The following is a 16343-nucleotide window of genomic DNA, read 5'->3' as shown; positions in this document are numbered from 1 at the left end:
TGCCATCCCTCTCAGCCGTTTCCATGGCAACGCAGCATCCCCAGCCAAGAAAGGCCAGACCAGCAGCACACATGGCCCGTGCCACGCGACGCCGCAGTGCCCGGGGGCTGCCCGGTGCCCTATCCGGCACTGCCGGCACCGGGATCGGCACAGGGACACCCCGTCTGCAGACCTCAGCTGCTCTCCGTGACTCCAGGCATGTATATTTACAGCAGGAGAACAAAGAGCCCATAATCTATACAAAGCAGACAACAATGAGCGTGAATAAAGAGGCTGCCGGAGAAGGGAAGGCAATTTATTCTAATTCTGCTAATTTCAGTTCCAGCACAATTAAAAAGGCTCTGATAATATTCAGAAACAATCGCCAGCTAACAAATCGTTTCTCTCGCTGTAAATGAAACATTGTTAGGCTAATTTCTTCTTTCACGCCTTCACGGCTCTTGGGCTTCTGATAAAGTTAACCCGACGCTCGCCTGTGCCGTGGCTTGGCACCTCCAGCCTGGCCAGGGAGGGAAGGATGGGGCTGGAGAGGGATGTATGGGGCTGGGAAGGGATGGCTGGGGCCGGGATGGTGTGTGGCACCCACCCAAGGGTGCCCAAACCAGCCACATCCTGCCCTGAAACAACGAGGCCCAACCAGGAAGAGGATGGGGATGAGTTTGGGTGCTGTGGTATCGCCAACTGCTTACAGGGATGGTGGGCAGCCAACATCCTGGCACTGTGTCACTATATGGGTCCCTGGATGCCTCCCTGGATGACCCACACCCCACTCTGAAACATTGATCCCCAACCTGCAGGGAGATGGGGATGCTCCAAATAAGTCCAGCTGGAGTTTGGGTACCGTGGCATCCCCCAGTGCCTACAGGGATGATGGCCAGCCAACATCATCCCAGCACCATGTCACTGTGTTTCTGGATGCATCCCGGGATGACCCACATCCCACCCTGAAACACTGGGTCTGGGTATCAATCACCAACTGCCTACAGGGATGCTGGGTGGACAGCAGAATCCCAGCACTACATCACCACAGTCCCTGGATGCATCCTGGAATGACCCACATCTCACCCCGAAACACCCATCCTCAACCAGGAGGAAGATGGGGATGCTCCACATAAAAACAACTGGAGTTAGGACACTGTGGTGTCACCCAGTGCCTACAGGGATGACGGGTAGCCAACAGCATCCTGGAATCATGTCACCAGGTCCCTGGATGCATCCTGCATCCCATCCCAAAACACTGACCCTCAAACAGGAGAAAGTTGGGGATGCTCCACAGAAATCCAACAGAGGTTTGAATACCATAGTGTCACCCGGTGACTACAGGGATGATGTATCCCACATCCCAGCACCACATTACTGTGGTCCCTGGATGTATTACACATTCCACCCTGAAACACGAATTCCCAACCAGGAGGGAGCTGGGGATGCTCCACATAAATCCAACCGTGTAAAACCTGAGCTTTTGGCACTGTGGTGTCACCCAGTGCCTACAGGGATGATGGGCAGCCAACAGCATCCCAGCACCATGTCACCGTGGTCCCTGGATGCATCCCAGCACCCAGCCTGTCCCACTGCACATCCCACTCCCAGCACACCCATCCAATCCCCAGGGATACATCTCCAGCGCTCTGGGCCGCGCGGGTTAAACGAACTACTGGATGACTCAAAAAAAAAGGAGGAAAAAAGGCAAAAAAAAAAAAGCAAGTGAGGGAGAGGGAGCGCAGAGTAGGGAGCAGAGCGTCACTTCTCCGGGATTGCTGGAAGCCCTGCACAGTTATCACCACACACAGCCTCCCTCGGCTTGCCTGATCTGTCTATTCTTCATTAAGCAAATACGCTGAAATGGAAATGAAAACATAATAGCTATTTGATTTTCGGTGAGATATTTTGCATATTGGTTCAGTGCTGATAGTGGAATTTCATCAACTCCCTTTTTTCATGCTTTAAAACTGAATTACTGAGGCTGGTTTTACAGAGAGGGGAAGAGCCAAAAAACGCTCCCTTCCAAGATACTCTGCTTCAACGATTAACTCTTCTCCCTCCCTCCTTCTCCTGCCTTTTTTTATTGATAACAAGGAAGGATTTCTCTTTTTTTCTTCTTTTTTTTCCTCAAAAAAAAAAAATAAAAATTGCAGCGACTAAAAACCTGCAGGAAGCCGAGGCAATGTGCCCATGTCACCAAGGCTGGGGATGAGGGTCCGCATTCCCAGGGAAACCCATCGTTATCCAGGTAATGATTTGATCATTTCACTCCAATTAAGGTTCTCCCAGCATAGGAACAATAAAGCTTTTCTTGATTCCTTGTGTTTAGCTGGTAAATTAAATAAAAGGAAAAATAATATAGGGAATCAAGAAGGAGGGGGGACTTTTCCAGGCTGCCAAGAGCGAGACCCTGGGCGCTCCAAGAGCCGGCACGCAGACAAGAGCAAAGTGATAAGAGGCCTTGATAACAGATAGAAAATAGCAACAGCCACAGACTTTCCCACCGGTTCTGGAGCAGGGAGAGAGAGGAGGAGGAGGAGGAGGAGGAGAAGAAGGAGGAGGAGGAGGAGGAGGAGGAGGAGGAGGAGGAGGAGGAGGAGGAGGAAGAGTTCCCATGGTGGGAAGCAGGTCCTGGATCAAGAACACGTGCAGGCTGAGGACAAACCTACCTTTGCTGTCACTCCCATCCAATTCCCAATTTTTACTTTTAAATACATACTTAAATAAAAATTTTCATCCAACTTATCCCAATTCCCATCCCTGGAAGTGTTCAAGGCCAGGCTGGACAGGGTTTAGAGCAACCTAGTGGAAGGTGTCCCTGCCTGTGGTAGGGGGGTGGAATAAGATAAGCTTTAAGGTCCTTCCAACCCAAACAATTCCATGATTCTCTTTTTTTAAACATAAAAAGTCCCCCAAGTCCCCCTTGGGCAGAGGGTGAGTCCAAGGAACGCTCCAGGAGTCAGAGAGTGAGGACAGAGCCTGGAGCTGGGTGGCCTCACATCCCAAAACTCCTCTCAGGCACCTCAAAGCTCAGTCTTGGCTCTGGGGTGTCACCCCTCAGCACTGGGGGGACCCAGGGGATGTACCCAGCTGTGCCAGGGGATCCTGGGGGATGTCCCCAGCTCCACTAGAAAGGCAGCAGGATGGAGGATCCCTTATTCATCCTTTCAGCTCCTCCTCATCCCTGTGCTGGCACTGAATCTCTCTTTCAATTATAAAACCACAATAATAATAGTAATAATAATAACAATAACAAAAACCAACCCAAAAGCATGTGGGTGAGGCTCCAAACCAGATTCTGGGGTGCACAAGGCATCACCATGATGCTCATCCATCACCTCATGATGGAAATGTGGGAATTCCACTCAGGCATCGCTTCCTTGCTTCCCCTAAATCATTGTATTTTCCCCCAAATTTTGTAGCCAAGAGAAAGGGCTGCAGGAACAGGCACAGGGCTAGTGTTCCTCAGGGAAAGACTCTCTTGGAGACAAGTCACAGCCGCTCCTGATCCTTGCAAAACCCTCTCTGGTGATTTGGTGGGATCTGGCACAGTCAGGGGATTCCCCAGGGTCTCGGAGCAAGATTGTGCCGTGTCTGCCCGGAGCGAGCAACACCCAGGGAACAACCCGGGCTGCAAATCCAAAGCCTCCAGTATCTGATGGGACACCAGCCCGCCTCTTCTCACCCAATTTTTCCCTGGTATGTACTAATGTTTGCTTTACCAACGACCTCGGCTGCTCCCTAGCCTGTTCCCTGGGGATTGGGAATGCCAAGCGAGGGCAAAGGAGGTTTTGGTGGCCAGGCAATGCCACTGGTCCTCGAAGGTCACATTATCCAACAGGTTATTTTTCACACCCCTTGGGCGATGCTGTTGGGACCCAGCATTAAATTCTAGTAGTCTCCAAAACAGGGGTCCGTTTTGGAGGAAAATCGACTTTTCTGAGCACAAATCAACCCTCTCCACTATCAGCCCCACTGCAGCATCCCAGGGCCGGGCTCTCCCCATGGATATCGGCACATGAAATATCAGCCCCGTGCATGGAGCCGATAGCAGTTGGGGCCGGCCCCAGTGGTCTTTATCTCTAATTTGGGGCCCTTCTCCATCACCCCCAGATAAAACTCACCCTGACCCTTCCCGTGGTGCCCTGTGGTAAAAGGGCAAGGAGAAAAAAAATACGGCTGGGGAGTTGGAAGGTGGAGTGGGGGATTTACAATGTGTTTATTGTAACTTATTATTAAATTAGTCCTGGTTTATCCAGGAGGGGAGTGGAGGTGGTGGGAGATGCTGTGATTGCTGATGGGAGCTATTTATAATAACTTATAAGCTAAATTTATAAAATTATTAAATTTATAAAGTATTTAAACCTAGTTTAACCAGGAGGGGGATAAAGGGTAGTGTCGGAATGGAGGTGGTGGGGGATGTGATCACTTATGGGGGGTATTTATAATTATTTGTTATTAAATTTATAAAGTATTTAGGCCTAATTTATCCAGGAAGGGAATGAAGGATAGTGGGGGAATGGAAGTGGTGGGTGATGCTGTAACTGTTGGTGGGAGGATGCTCCAATTGTTCATGAGATGTATTTATAATAATTAGTATTATTAAAATTATAATGCATATAGACCTAATTTATCCAGGAGGGGAATAGGGGATAGTGGGGGAATAAAGGATAGTGAGGGAACAAAGGTGGTGGGCGATGTTCCGATTGCTCATGGGGTGCCATTTAGAATAATTATTAAATTTTTAATATATTTAGGCCTAATTTATCCAGGAGGGGAATAAAGGGAGAATGGAGGCAGTGGGAATGCTGTGATTTCTCATGGTGGAGCGGGATACTGCAGTTACTGCTGGGGAGCTGCTCCTGTCAATGCCCCACAGCACCCCAACCACCACAATCTGCTTTACGGAACTGGATGAGCTTTAAGTTCCCTTCCAACCCAAACCATTCCATGATTCCACCCCCACCCCACTGATACAAACCATCCCACGGACCCACCCTGGGCACAGCCCCCCGGACATCCCTTGGCGCTCCCAGGGAAGCCCCCCAGGGAAGAGCAGAGCCAGGGAGAGGCCGAGCCTGAGAAAAAGCAGCGCTGCTGATATGGGAGAGATTGGTTTCAGCCGGAGCTGCTCCCCCTGCCAAGTCCATCTCGGATCTGCGCCGGGTGCAGTTACTTAACATTCATCACGGCCTGAACTCTGTAACTTTATCAGCAGGCGAGCGCGGCGCCATCGCGGGCCCAGCCATCCCCAGCCATCCCCGGCGCGGCGATCGCCCGATAAACCGCTGATAGATTACGGGAGATTGGCTCACTCCAGGGGCCGCGATTCCCAGTGCTAACGGAGAGTGAGCTGGATCAACCCCCAGCCAAGGGGGGGCACGCGGGACACGGGGAGAGATGAGGAAGACAATCCAGGGACAATGACAATGGAGTGACTTTACATTTCAGATGGGGTCGATAACACGCTGATAGATTTTAAGAGAGGAGAGAGTCTAATAGAGCCGTCCCCGGCCACGGCGCATCAGATGGATGGGAGCAGACTGCTCTGGGAGAAGGGATGTGAGGCTGAATGCGGCCCTGCCTTCCCAACTGGCAGGGAGATAGAGCGAGGAGAGGGTGGTCAGAGCACAGGAAGGAAACTGAGGCAGCTGGTGGGGCCCAGCAGAGAGGTACTGTTCCTTACTGGGGGGTGTCCTCTGCCCCAATGCCAATCCAAGACCAGTTTGATATTTTTAACCCCATGGCAATCAGGGTTGGATTTGGGCAGTTAGGAAGCTGGATAACCCAATAATATGGAATGAAACTCCATCCATGAATATCAGGCTCCAAAGATGCACGAGAGCGGGACAGATGTGCAAGGCTTATCTCCACCACTTCTCCTGCACCAGGTGCCATCACTGCTCCTGGCCGAAGGGCATTTTTCTGGCTGAAACCCCCTCAATTCTGGTACTTTTTCCCCACCTGGAATAAAGATATTCCAGTCAGGAATGGCTGGGGTGAGGGATGCTCACCCAGCCCCATGGAACCCATCACTACCAGGCGACAGTGAGGACAGAGGTCAAGCTCCTTGCTAATCTAGCAACAAATCACCCCAGAGATGCTGCACCAGAGCCATCCCCCTTCCCGTGGGAAGCAGCTCCAGGTCCTGCCGGGTCCATCCCACTGCCAAAAGCTGCTGGGAAGGGAACAGGGATGGTTTTCAACCTCCACCCGAGACTTTCAGCCCATGACAGCCCCAGGAGAGGACAAGGCCGGAGGGATGGGACAAGGGGATGATGGTGGACATGACCCAGAAGGCCACCAGACCCATCAGCAAAGATGCCCTGGCTGGGGTGTCCCTGCTGCTCCCAGTCCCACAGGGTACCCAGTGCCAGCTCCCAGTGCTATCTTGGATCACTTTGGAGCAACTCGTCAATGTTGCAGCAGCGAGCAGGAGCTGAGGGGCTCAAACCAGCACGAACCCCCCCATCGCCTTCACCCAGCACCCCAATCCCCCTCTTCCTCCAACTCCAAGCCCCTCACACTGGCTCAGTGGACACCGAGTTTGCCTCTGTGCAAACGTGTCTGCGCTGCCTCTTTCTTTTTTTTTTTTTTTTTCTAATTTTTTTTTTCCTGTTCTTGGCATTTTGGTGGAGCGAGATAAGAGTAAAAAACAACAGAGCTGCTCGGAGAGTGAAAAAGGGAGATAGATAACGCAGATACCGACTCCTACACAAAACAGTCCTGGCTTTATCTCTGCTTTTTATCACAGTTCCCCTAAAAAAAAATAAAGAGAGCAGCCCAACTGGAATGGGGCAGCACATTAAAAAATGAACTTTATACTGTTTGCTCTTTAGTTTTATATTTAGATGAAACAAACTTAGATTCCCTGGTCGATACCTTTTCCAGCACAAGGAACCAACAGGTCCTGAAGGCCCATTTGCTCCAGTGGGGATGAGTGAGGAAAGTCAAGAATAGTATTTAAGACTGGATGGGGCAGTGGGATGAGGCTGTTCCCAAAGTATCCAGGGACTGGGCAGCATCCTACTGGACTGAGCAGCATTACGCTGGACTGGGCAGCATCCTGCAGCAGAACCAGTGAGGCTCAGGCTGGAGATGGGTATAAGAAAAGTAGATGCTTCCCAAGCATCCCTGGGTCGTGCCAGCTGGCTGCCAATCCCTGGAGACAGCTGGAGCCCACCTGAGATGCCACAGCCAGCACCAGGATCTTGGCCATGTTCCAGTGGCATTGCTACAGCTGGCAAAGCCAAACATCCCCCTGATGTAAGCAGGTTCCTGGCATCCAGGAAAGGCATCTCCATCCCAGCACAGGGACGTGACTGCACGTGCAATAAACCCCATCCATGTGGTTCCCAAAAATTCTTTGCCGATCGTGACCCTCCCATCCCTGAGGGCACCACACAGGGCTCTGCCCTCCCACTGCCAACCTGGGCACAGGCTGTGAAGGGCATTTTGGAGCAGAAAACCCACAACTCACAGGGCACGGCCAGAAAAAGGGAAGGAAGCAAAAAAAAAAAAAAAAATCATAAAAATGGACTGGAGGTTTTTCCCTCCCCTCGCACTCCCTTCCCTACCTTCTTTTTGAAAAACATAATTTATCTGTGTATTATCAAGAAATCCAGACACTTTAATCAGTGAGCTATGAAGTCAGTATTTCCATTCTTATCTAGCGGAGGAGTGGAAATGGAGAGCAGATAGGCAGCTCCGAGCCCGTCCGTGGTGGGGAATGTTAATGGGAGGAGCGGCGGAGCCATTGGCTACCGAGCTGCCGCTATCGCTGCCATTATCGGGGCCTTATCGAGGCAACCATCGCAGCGCAGTAATGGGGCCAGTTCAACTTTCCGCATTATCATAGGAGCTGGGAGTAGCATGAGAGGCCTCGGCTGGGAGACGGAGAAGGGAGCGAGCGGCCAAACTTCCCGGCGGAGCAGGGAAGGGAGAGAAAAGCAGCTCTTCCTTCTTCCCCGAGCTGGTGATGTGCAGGGCGATGCTCCCCCAGCACAGGTGTCCTGCGCATCCCGAGTGCTGAGCGTGAGGCAGATCCCCAAAGTCCTGTGTGTCCCGGGTACTGTCCGAGAAGAGCATTCCCAAAACCCTGGGTATCAACCCTGAGACACACACTCAAAGCACTGTGCACCCCAGGTACTGTCCTGGAAGAGGATTCCCAAAACCCTGGGTACTGACTCCAAGGTGCATTCCCAAAGCTACAGGCACTGACCCTACCAAGCATTCCCAAAACCCTGGGTACTGACCCCGAGGTACATCCCCAAAGCCCTGTGCACCCTGAGTACTGTCTCAGAAAAGTATTCCCAAAATCCTGGGTACTGACCCCAAGGCACATTCCCAAAGCCCTGTGCATCCCAGGTACTGTCCTGGAAGAGCATTCCAAAACCCTGGGTATCAGCCCTAAGGCACATTCCCAAAGCCCTGGGCACTGACTCTAAGAAGTACCCCCAAAACCCCAGGCACCAACCTCATAAAGCGTCCCCAAACTCCCAGCTACTGATCCCAAGGCGCATTCCCAAAGCTACAGGCACTGACCCCATTGAGCATCCCCACAGCCCTGGACACTGACTCCAAGACACATCCACAAAGCCCTTGGCACTGACCCTGCCGAGCATCTCCAAAGCCTCAGGCATGGCCTTAAGCTGCATCCCTAAAATCCTGGGCACTGACTTCAACGCTCATCCATGAAGTCTCAGGCACTGACTGCCAAGCACCCCCAAAGTCCAGGATGCCAAACACCCCTAAAGTCCTGGGCGCCGACTTCGAGATGCATCTCCAAATCCCAGGGCACCGACCCCAAGGCATATCCCTAAAGCCAGGGGCACTGACCCCATCAAACATCCCCAAACCCTGGACACTGATGGCCTCAAAACACTCCCAAAACCCCAGACATCAATCCTAAATATCTCCAAAGCTCCATGCAATGACCTCATTGAACATCCCTCAAATCCCAGGCACTGACCCTGCCAAGCATCCCCAAATCCCTGGGCACCAAACCCGAGGCACATTCCTAAAGTCTTGGGCACCAACCCCATCGAACAGCCCCAAAACCCCAGGCACCAATCCCAAACATCCCCAAAGCTCCAGGCGCTGACCTTATCAAACATTCCCCAAACCCCAGGCACTCTCCCCAAGACACATCCCTAAAGCTCCAGACACCCACCCAGTCAAGCACCTCTAAATCCCCCAGCCACGACCCAGCAAAGCATTCCCAAAACACCAAGACACTGACCCCACTGAGTATCCCCAAAACCCGGGCATTGACTCCAAGGCGCATCCCCAAATCCCGGGGCCACGACCCCCGGCTCACCAAGGACGAGTGAAAACAATGCATCTATATTTCATCAGATGAACAAATTAGAGGAGCACATTTCCTCCACACGCTATCAAATGGGAGATGTCAAGAAAATATGTTGATGTGAGAAAGAGGAGATAAAGAATTATTTTGGAGGAAAAAAGCCGTGGAAGGCTCTTATCTGGAGTGACTCATAGGCACACACTCCTTAACCCCACTGCAGCCCAAGGTCAGCAGTTACATTCCTTTCGGCATTTCATCCCTTCCAAAAAAACATGTTGCTGCAGGAACAATGTGGAGCCTTTGCCGGGCAGCCATCGGAAGAGGGAACTGTATTACCCCCGAAACACTTGAACTTTCCTGATAAAATAAGCAGCGGGACAGTGGCCTGGCCAAGCTGGAGCGTCCAAATCCCTGAGTCAGGCAGCAAAAACAGTCATGGGACGTGGCGCAGAAAAAAAGAAGAGAGATATCGGTCTCCTGCTCCCATTCCTGCTCTTTTCCAAGGTGGGGGAGCTGATTTCTTCTCCCCACAGGAAGAAAAATCCATATGCCTTCGGCATGGAGCAGAGTTGGAGGGCGATGCAGGGCTGGCAGGGAGGTGTTTTACACTTTTTTTTCCCTAAATGTAGAACTCCTAAAAGCCTCATGTTTCTCACTCCTGCCATCTCCCCAGGTGCTCTGTCGGGGCCGCTCACATCCCTCTCTCCGGGCAGCCTCAGATCTCAGCCTCAGCTGTGCCTCCGTGGAAAGTCTGGGCTGGTTTTCCCTCCACAGCAACGCCCCATCCAGTGTTTTCCAAGGCGGATCATGTTTTTTTTTGCAGTAGGACAGAGCACGCAGGGAAAACATCCTCTTCCTTTGCCCAGAACGGGTGCGTTTGACCCCAAATCCACCAACACCATGCGGGGCCCAGTGGCTCCATCCCCAGCCCTGCTGCTCCCGGTTTGGGCAGCGTTGTCCCTTCCTTTCCCAGAGATGTGGGTGTCCCCGACCCTGTGGCTGGCACAGGGCTGGGAATGTTGCACAGCACAGGGATGCTCGAGTGGTGGACACAGTGATGCTGCTGCCACGTTGTTTTTGACATGCTGCCATGGCTGGGTGGCTCTGCTGGGTCCCCAGGGGAGCACGGGGCTGCCCCTCTCCAGGAACCTCGGATCACCTGCGCCTTGGCACCTTCTCCTTGCGCAATCTGCTGCAACACCCGTGGGGAAAGGATTGCTTTCTTCCCAAGCCCTGATTGCCGAGCTGGCCGGCTCACAACTTGGCCAAAGGGGAAGCTGCAGCCTGCTAGGTGGCCTCGTGATTCACGATGGAAAATAAAACCTTGCCCAACCATGCAACCTTGGATCCAGAGGTGTAAATCCCGGCTGGAGGTGGCTTCCCTGCTCTGGCATGGGATGCTGGGGATGGTCCCCCGTTGTGGCTCCGTGCCTGCTTGGCGTGCCCGGGGAGGGGGCAGCATGGGGGTGTCCCCTGAGGGTTCAGGAGGCAGAAAAGCAGCAGCAGACACAAACCAACCCAACCCCGGCGCCCACGGGCCCTGGAAGCAGTTGCCTGGCAGAGCCTCTGGAGCCTCCCTCGCCGGCACGGCTCCAGCGCTGCCTTCCCGCCCCGCGGCCGCGGCAGCCGGCAGGGACGTGTGCCGGGGCTCTCGGCAGAACAGGTTCTGCTGTGCTCAGGGGTGCCCCACACTTGGCCACGGCCAGCCTGGCTCCAGCACTCACCCTCTGAGCATCCCACACTCATCCTCCCTGCCTGAGGAGACAGGGATGGCTGGGAAGAGCCATGCTGGGGATACACCCCGAGCACTGTCCCAAAATGGGCTTGCAGGGTGCCCTGGCAACAAGGGAAGTGCCCAAATGGGACAACGCTGACGTGTCCTGTGGCTGGTGGCACTGGTCACAAGTGGGATATTCATTATCTGTGGTAAATGGATTTCCTGCTCCAGAGAGAGGCTGAGGTGAGCTGTCCCCTTGGCCACCAGCTGCCAAGCACGGTGCTAGCCCATCTCCAGAATGTGGAGCCTGTAGGGATGCTCACACCTGGACCACTGGCTGTGGAAGAGGAGGGAAACTTCTTCCAGCATCACCTGTGGCTGGTTCAGACCCTCCACTGAACAGGAATGTGGCTTATCTGTCATGGTGCACATCCCAAGAGGCTGGTGACAGCCGGGATGGGCAGAGCCACTGTGGGGGCAGATGTGCCACAGGGCTTTGCCACCTGCACCCCTGCCAGCTCTGAGGAGCCATCACTCCAGGATGCCACCGAGTCAGGGCTGGCAAATGCCTTGGGGTGTTTGCACAAGAGGGGAGGGGTTGGCAGGCTGGCAGCGCCCGTGGGTGTAGCAGACATGTGGGACATGGGGATGCCACTCTCGGGATGCCGAGTGTGGGGCACGAGGGGGCTGCAATGGTGAGGAAGCCCCCGGGAGGTGCAGAAAATACCGGTTTTGGGAGCAGAGCTGGGAGGCCCTGGCAGCACCCAGCTCATCCCCGGGTGCTCCCTGGGGAGCAGGAAGCAAACCCTCCCCACCCTGGGGAAACACACCTCCCCAGACACCCCACTGCCCACCCCAGCCTGGGGCACCCCTTCCCTGGAGGCGTGGATGGGGAAACTGAGGCACGGAGAGGGAGGTGATGGAAAAGTGCAGCAGCAGCAGAGTGATGGGGGTTAAAAAAAAGCAAACAGAGGTGGTTCATCACCTGAAAGGGAAGAAGCGACTCAGGTAGGGAAGGCAGAGGGAGAGGAGCGGGCAGGAGGCGTGCTGGGAGCATCCCATGCCACTGGCTCACCACACCGCTGCTAAAAATAGACCTTGGTTTGGCCACTGTCATCTTTACAAGAAATGCAGTTTTCCAAGCTCCCGGGAAGGATGGCTCCCACGCTCTGGCTGGCACCACGACCCCCTGCCTGGCACCATGACCCCCTGCCTGGCATCACCGCTGAGCCCACGCGGGACCGGGGAGCAGCTGAGCGTGCAAGAGGAAAGGAAAAAAATAAAACCACCCAACCCAACACAAGAGACGACGGGTTTAACAGCGCAGATCACACTCATTATCTAACACCATCTAATAGCAATTAAAGAAAATCCACATGCAAAAATACGCCGGTGTTTTCACCTCTCCCCCCCACCCTCCCCCAGCCCGTGCATTCAGCGGTGCAGAATGGGAGATAACCATCAAAAAAAAGTCAAAGCTCTCATCTGCAACATCTGCAGCCGATAACAGGCGCTGAGGAGAGCTCAGCTTCTCAACCTAGCTTGTTTCACAGAGCACATGGAGGGGGGGAAAACCCACCCCACCACCTTGAGAAATAAAAACACACATGCAGCTGCCCCCACCAGATAATTAAAGTGCCTGCGTTAATCACATTTGCAATGGAACAAATTGTTGGAGCCCTTTTGCCCCTCTTTGCTGTGTTTGTTGTTGTAGCAAATCCTGCTCCGGTCTGGTGGGGAAAGATAAGGGGTCCTTATCACCCCTGGCAATCTCTATCAGGATGGAGATCGGGGCTTGGTGCTTATCAGGAGCTCAGATCAACTGTAGCTGAGCACAGAATAAAAAGGGAAAAGGAAAGAAAAACACACAAAAAAAACCCCCAAACCCACAAACAGGCCCCTGCAACTACAACAAAACATTCACTTCCAGCTCGCTTAGGAAGAAAAAAAAATCATAAAAAAATATACGTATTCAAAAAGAACAAGAGAGGGAGAGGCACATCAGCACGATGAGATCAATCTCCTGCTTATCAGGTTCCCCCATCGCAGGACCCGGCGCTGCGAGAGCACCGGCAGCTGCCAGAGCCTCGCTCATCAGCTGGGCGCCCGCGCTCCCATGTTTGAAGTTAATAAATATAACAGGCTATCTGGGTTGGAGATCAGCTCCTGCTCCCTATCAGCCCCTCACATCTATCTACCAGCAGAACAAAAGACAGAAAAAAAAAAAAGAGAGAGAAAAGAAATAAACCACCCCATAAAGGAGCAGCAGCAGCTGCAGGGAGGTTGGTGGTACAGCCAGGGATGGAGTGGGGGGAGGAAAAAACTGTCCTCTGCAGGCAGGAACCCCCAAAAATTAAAGAAAGAGATGCTCGGGGTGTTTCCTGTCCTATCAAAAGCCACCATCGAGATGAAATCGGCTTTCAAAGGCTCCCCACCGCGTGCCACCGTTGCTGCTGGGGAGGGTCAGAGGGTCCAGCACCCCCAGCCCCTCCATCCCCGTGTGGCTCCAGCCCGGAAAGCCAAGAAGAAGACGAAGGTTAAAGCAGCTGGTTAAATATAGTCCGGTGTCTGATCTTTGTCTTATCTCTGCTGGCAATCGCCCGCTCTCCCGGCGATCTCCCCGCCAGCCTATCTGAGCCTCGCATCGCGCTTCAAAAAAAAAGCTGCAAAACCCAAACCCCACAAGAGAAGACGAAGCCAGAGCGAGAACATCGCGTCACCCAGGAAAATAAAATCAGCAGATACCAATCTGGAGGAGGTTTTTAATGCTCCAGCCGAGATGATAAGGAGGATAGACTTTGTGGAAACAGGTCCGGTCTGTACATGAGAGGAGTCTGGTTACCGGAGCCCTGATTCATGCATACCTTCCCTCGTGGAGCGTCGGAGCAGCGGCAAGGAGCTCTCGCCGCGCTCGCCGCCTCTAATGACTGTTTTCATGTTGACACATACAGGAAAGGTTCCAAGCTTTCAGCTTTTAATCAGTTTTGGCCATCGCCGGCGGCCTGAGATCAGCCTCCCACTTTATCATTTCTTCACATCTCTGCAGAAAAGCAGCAGAGGAAAGAGATACGAGGAGCCGCCGCCGCCGCCCGGCCGAGCTGCCACGGCCTCATCCTGCCCCAGTTTCCCCCACCAAAATCCGTGCTGGGGGGCGCTGGGATCAGGCATCCCGCCATCGGCGCGTCCCCCACTGATACCGGTGTTATTTCGGCAGCTGCGACGCTCCCGCTCGCTCCAGTCTTAACGCTCCCGGTTTAACGAGCTGGAGTTACCCAGGGAGGGATCGCCGGGCTCTTTGCCGAAATAAAACCACGGAAGTTGGGTAAAGCTAAAGGAGAAAACTATACCCCCCAAAAAAAAACCCGAACCAAAACAAAACCAAAATGAGAGAGGCAGCTGGGACTATTTTTAACTCTACCCGGGTAAAAGTCTAGCTGAGCGTTATCACCAGAGCAATCACCCCAGGCAGGGAAACAGGTAGGTGCAACTCAGCCTTGCAATTATTTCAGGAGAGAGATAAAGGTAGATTATCACATGGTGGCCAGCCTTCCCTATCCTCCCATCTCCCTCTCTTATCTCCAGCTTCCATCGACTCGAGGGGGGAAAAACACACACACACACTGGAGAGGAAGGAGAAAAGCCAAGCTGAGCCCGGCACCGAAAAACTTCCAGCACTTTGCAGGATTTCTCAGCCTTGATGATACATCCACGCTGGAGCAAAACAAGATCCCGGGCGATCGGTTGGAATGGGGGAGGGGGGGAGCGCGACCCTCTGGAATGGTGTATGGGCTGGGGGAGACAGGGATGTGGCCAAAGTCCCGTGGGACCACGCGGCGGTTCCTCATGGCCACGTCCCACCTGGGCTGGGGCGCCAAGCGGGACTTGGGGGGCCAGCAGGCAGAGTCGGGAACAGTGCGGCCGGCAGGGACAGTGGCACCATGGGGACGATGGCACGGCGGGTCCAGCAGCACTCCAGCCAATGGGGCTCCCCATACGGGAAGGGGTGCCCCTGGCAGGGTCAGGGTGCTGTACCCGAGGTGAGGAGCCCCTGGCACGGCTGGGGTGCCCCAGGGTAGATGGGGAGCCCCGGGGGGTGTTGGAGACCCCCTGGCAGGGTGAGTGTCCCGTAGCTGGGGTGAGGAGCCCTTAGCAGAGCTGGGGAACCCCTGGGGAGAATGGGGAGCCGCGGGGGGGAGGGGGGGGTAGAGGAGTCCTAGAGGGGGGATTTTGGGGACCCCCCTGGCCCCGGCTGCCGGCGCTGGATGGGAGGCAGGCGGGGGAGATAAGATCACAATTTCAGGCCGTCCCGACAGAGCGATGTTATCAGGACGGGACTTGCAGAACGGAATATTTTAAAGCCTTATCGGGGCCCCCATCGGGAGCCGGTACCGGAGCCACCGCGCTGGCGGGGGGAGGCGGCGCGGGGTGTGTGTGGGGGAGGCGGCGGGGACCGAGACCAAAGCGATCGAGCGGCCGGTAACGGGAACGGGCCCCCACCGCGGCTGTCCCGAGTGGGTACCGAGGGCGTACCGGGGGGGTACCGATGGGGCACCGAGGGGGTGCGGGGACACCGGGTGGCTGGGCAGCGGGAGTGCTGCCGCGAAAGACTGGTGCTAAAAAATAAGAGAGGGGGAGGTGTGGGCAGCACAGCACGGGGGGTACCGGTACCGCAGGGACTCACGTTTGATCTGCCGGGGGTTGCTCTGTTTCCTCCTGGACATCGCTCGGCGGGGGGCGAGCCCGGCGCCCCGGCTGGCGGCTGGGCGGGCGGCAGGTGGGTGGCGGCGGGCGGGCCCCCGGCTGCTCGCATGCCCGCCCGCCCGCCCGCGGGGCCGGGCCGGGGCCGGGGCCGGGCCGGGGCCGGGCCGTGCTCGGCGGAGCGGAGCCGCCGCCGCCGCCGCCGCGGGATTTTCTCAATGGGCGCCGCGAAGGATCAAACCCGCGGAACGTTCCAGGGGGGCGGGGCCCGGCCCCCCGCGCGGCCGCCCATAGGCCACCGCCCCCCGCAGGCCACGCCCCCAACATGACGCAGAAGGGCGGGACCGGAGAGCTGAGTACTGGGCGTGGCTATTGGCACGGGGGGCGTGCCGTCCCCAGGGGCCCGATCCTCACGGGCGGGTCACTCCCGGCGTCCCTAAAGCCTCCCGGGTGTCCTAAGCCCCGCTTTGGGGTCTCCACACCCCCCTGTGAAGCCACACCCTTCTGTTTTAGGGCTCTTGCCCCTCCCCTTTCTGTTCTACATCCCTCTCCTTGACGTCCCCAGCCCCTCCTGTGCGTTCCCAGCCCTAATTTGGGGTCTCCGTGCCCCCCACGTGAGGCCTCACCGGCCTGTTTTGG

At 55.0% G+C, this 16343-nt stretch overlaps 1 protein-coding gene across 1 annotated transcript in view; it reads right to left on the bottom strand.

Moving 5' to 3' along the window:
- The window catches only part of ZFPM1 (zinc finger protein, FOG family member 1), a 36441-nt gene extending 20622 nt beyond the window's left edge, over positions 1-15819 (bottom strand). The window contains 1 exon segment of the mRNA XM_064671017.1: positions 15688-15819. Coding sequence (XP_064527087.1) covers positions 15688-15727 — 40 coding nt within the window. The 5' untranslated portion in view covers positions 15728-15819.
- Between the last annotated feature and the right edge of the window lie 524 nt (positions 15820-16343).

This window comes from Pseudopipra pipra, chromosome 14 (assembly GCF_036250125.1).
Source record: "Pseudopipra pipra isolate bDixPip1 chromosome 14, bDixPip1.hap1, whole genome shotgun sequence".
NCBI classification, from domain to species: Eukaryota; Metazoa; Chordata; class Aves; order Passeriformes; family Pipridae; genus Pseudopipra; species Pseudopipra pipra.
Note: the sequence above shows the minus strand (reverse complement) of the source record. Positions and strands in the feature narration are given on the sequence as shown.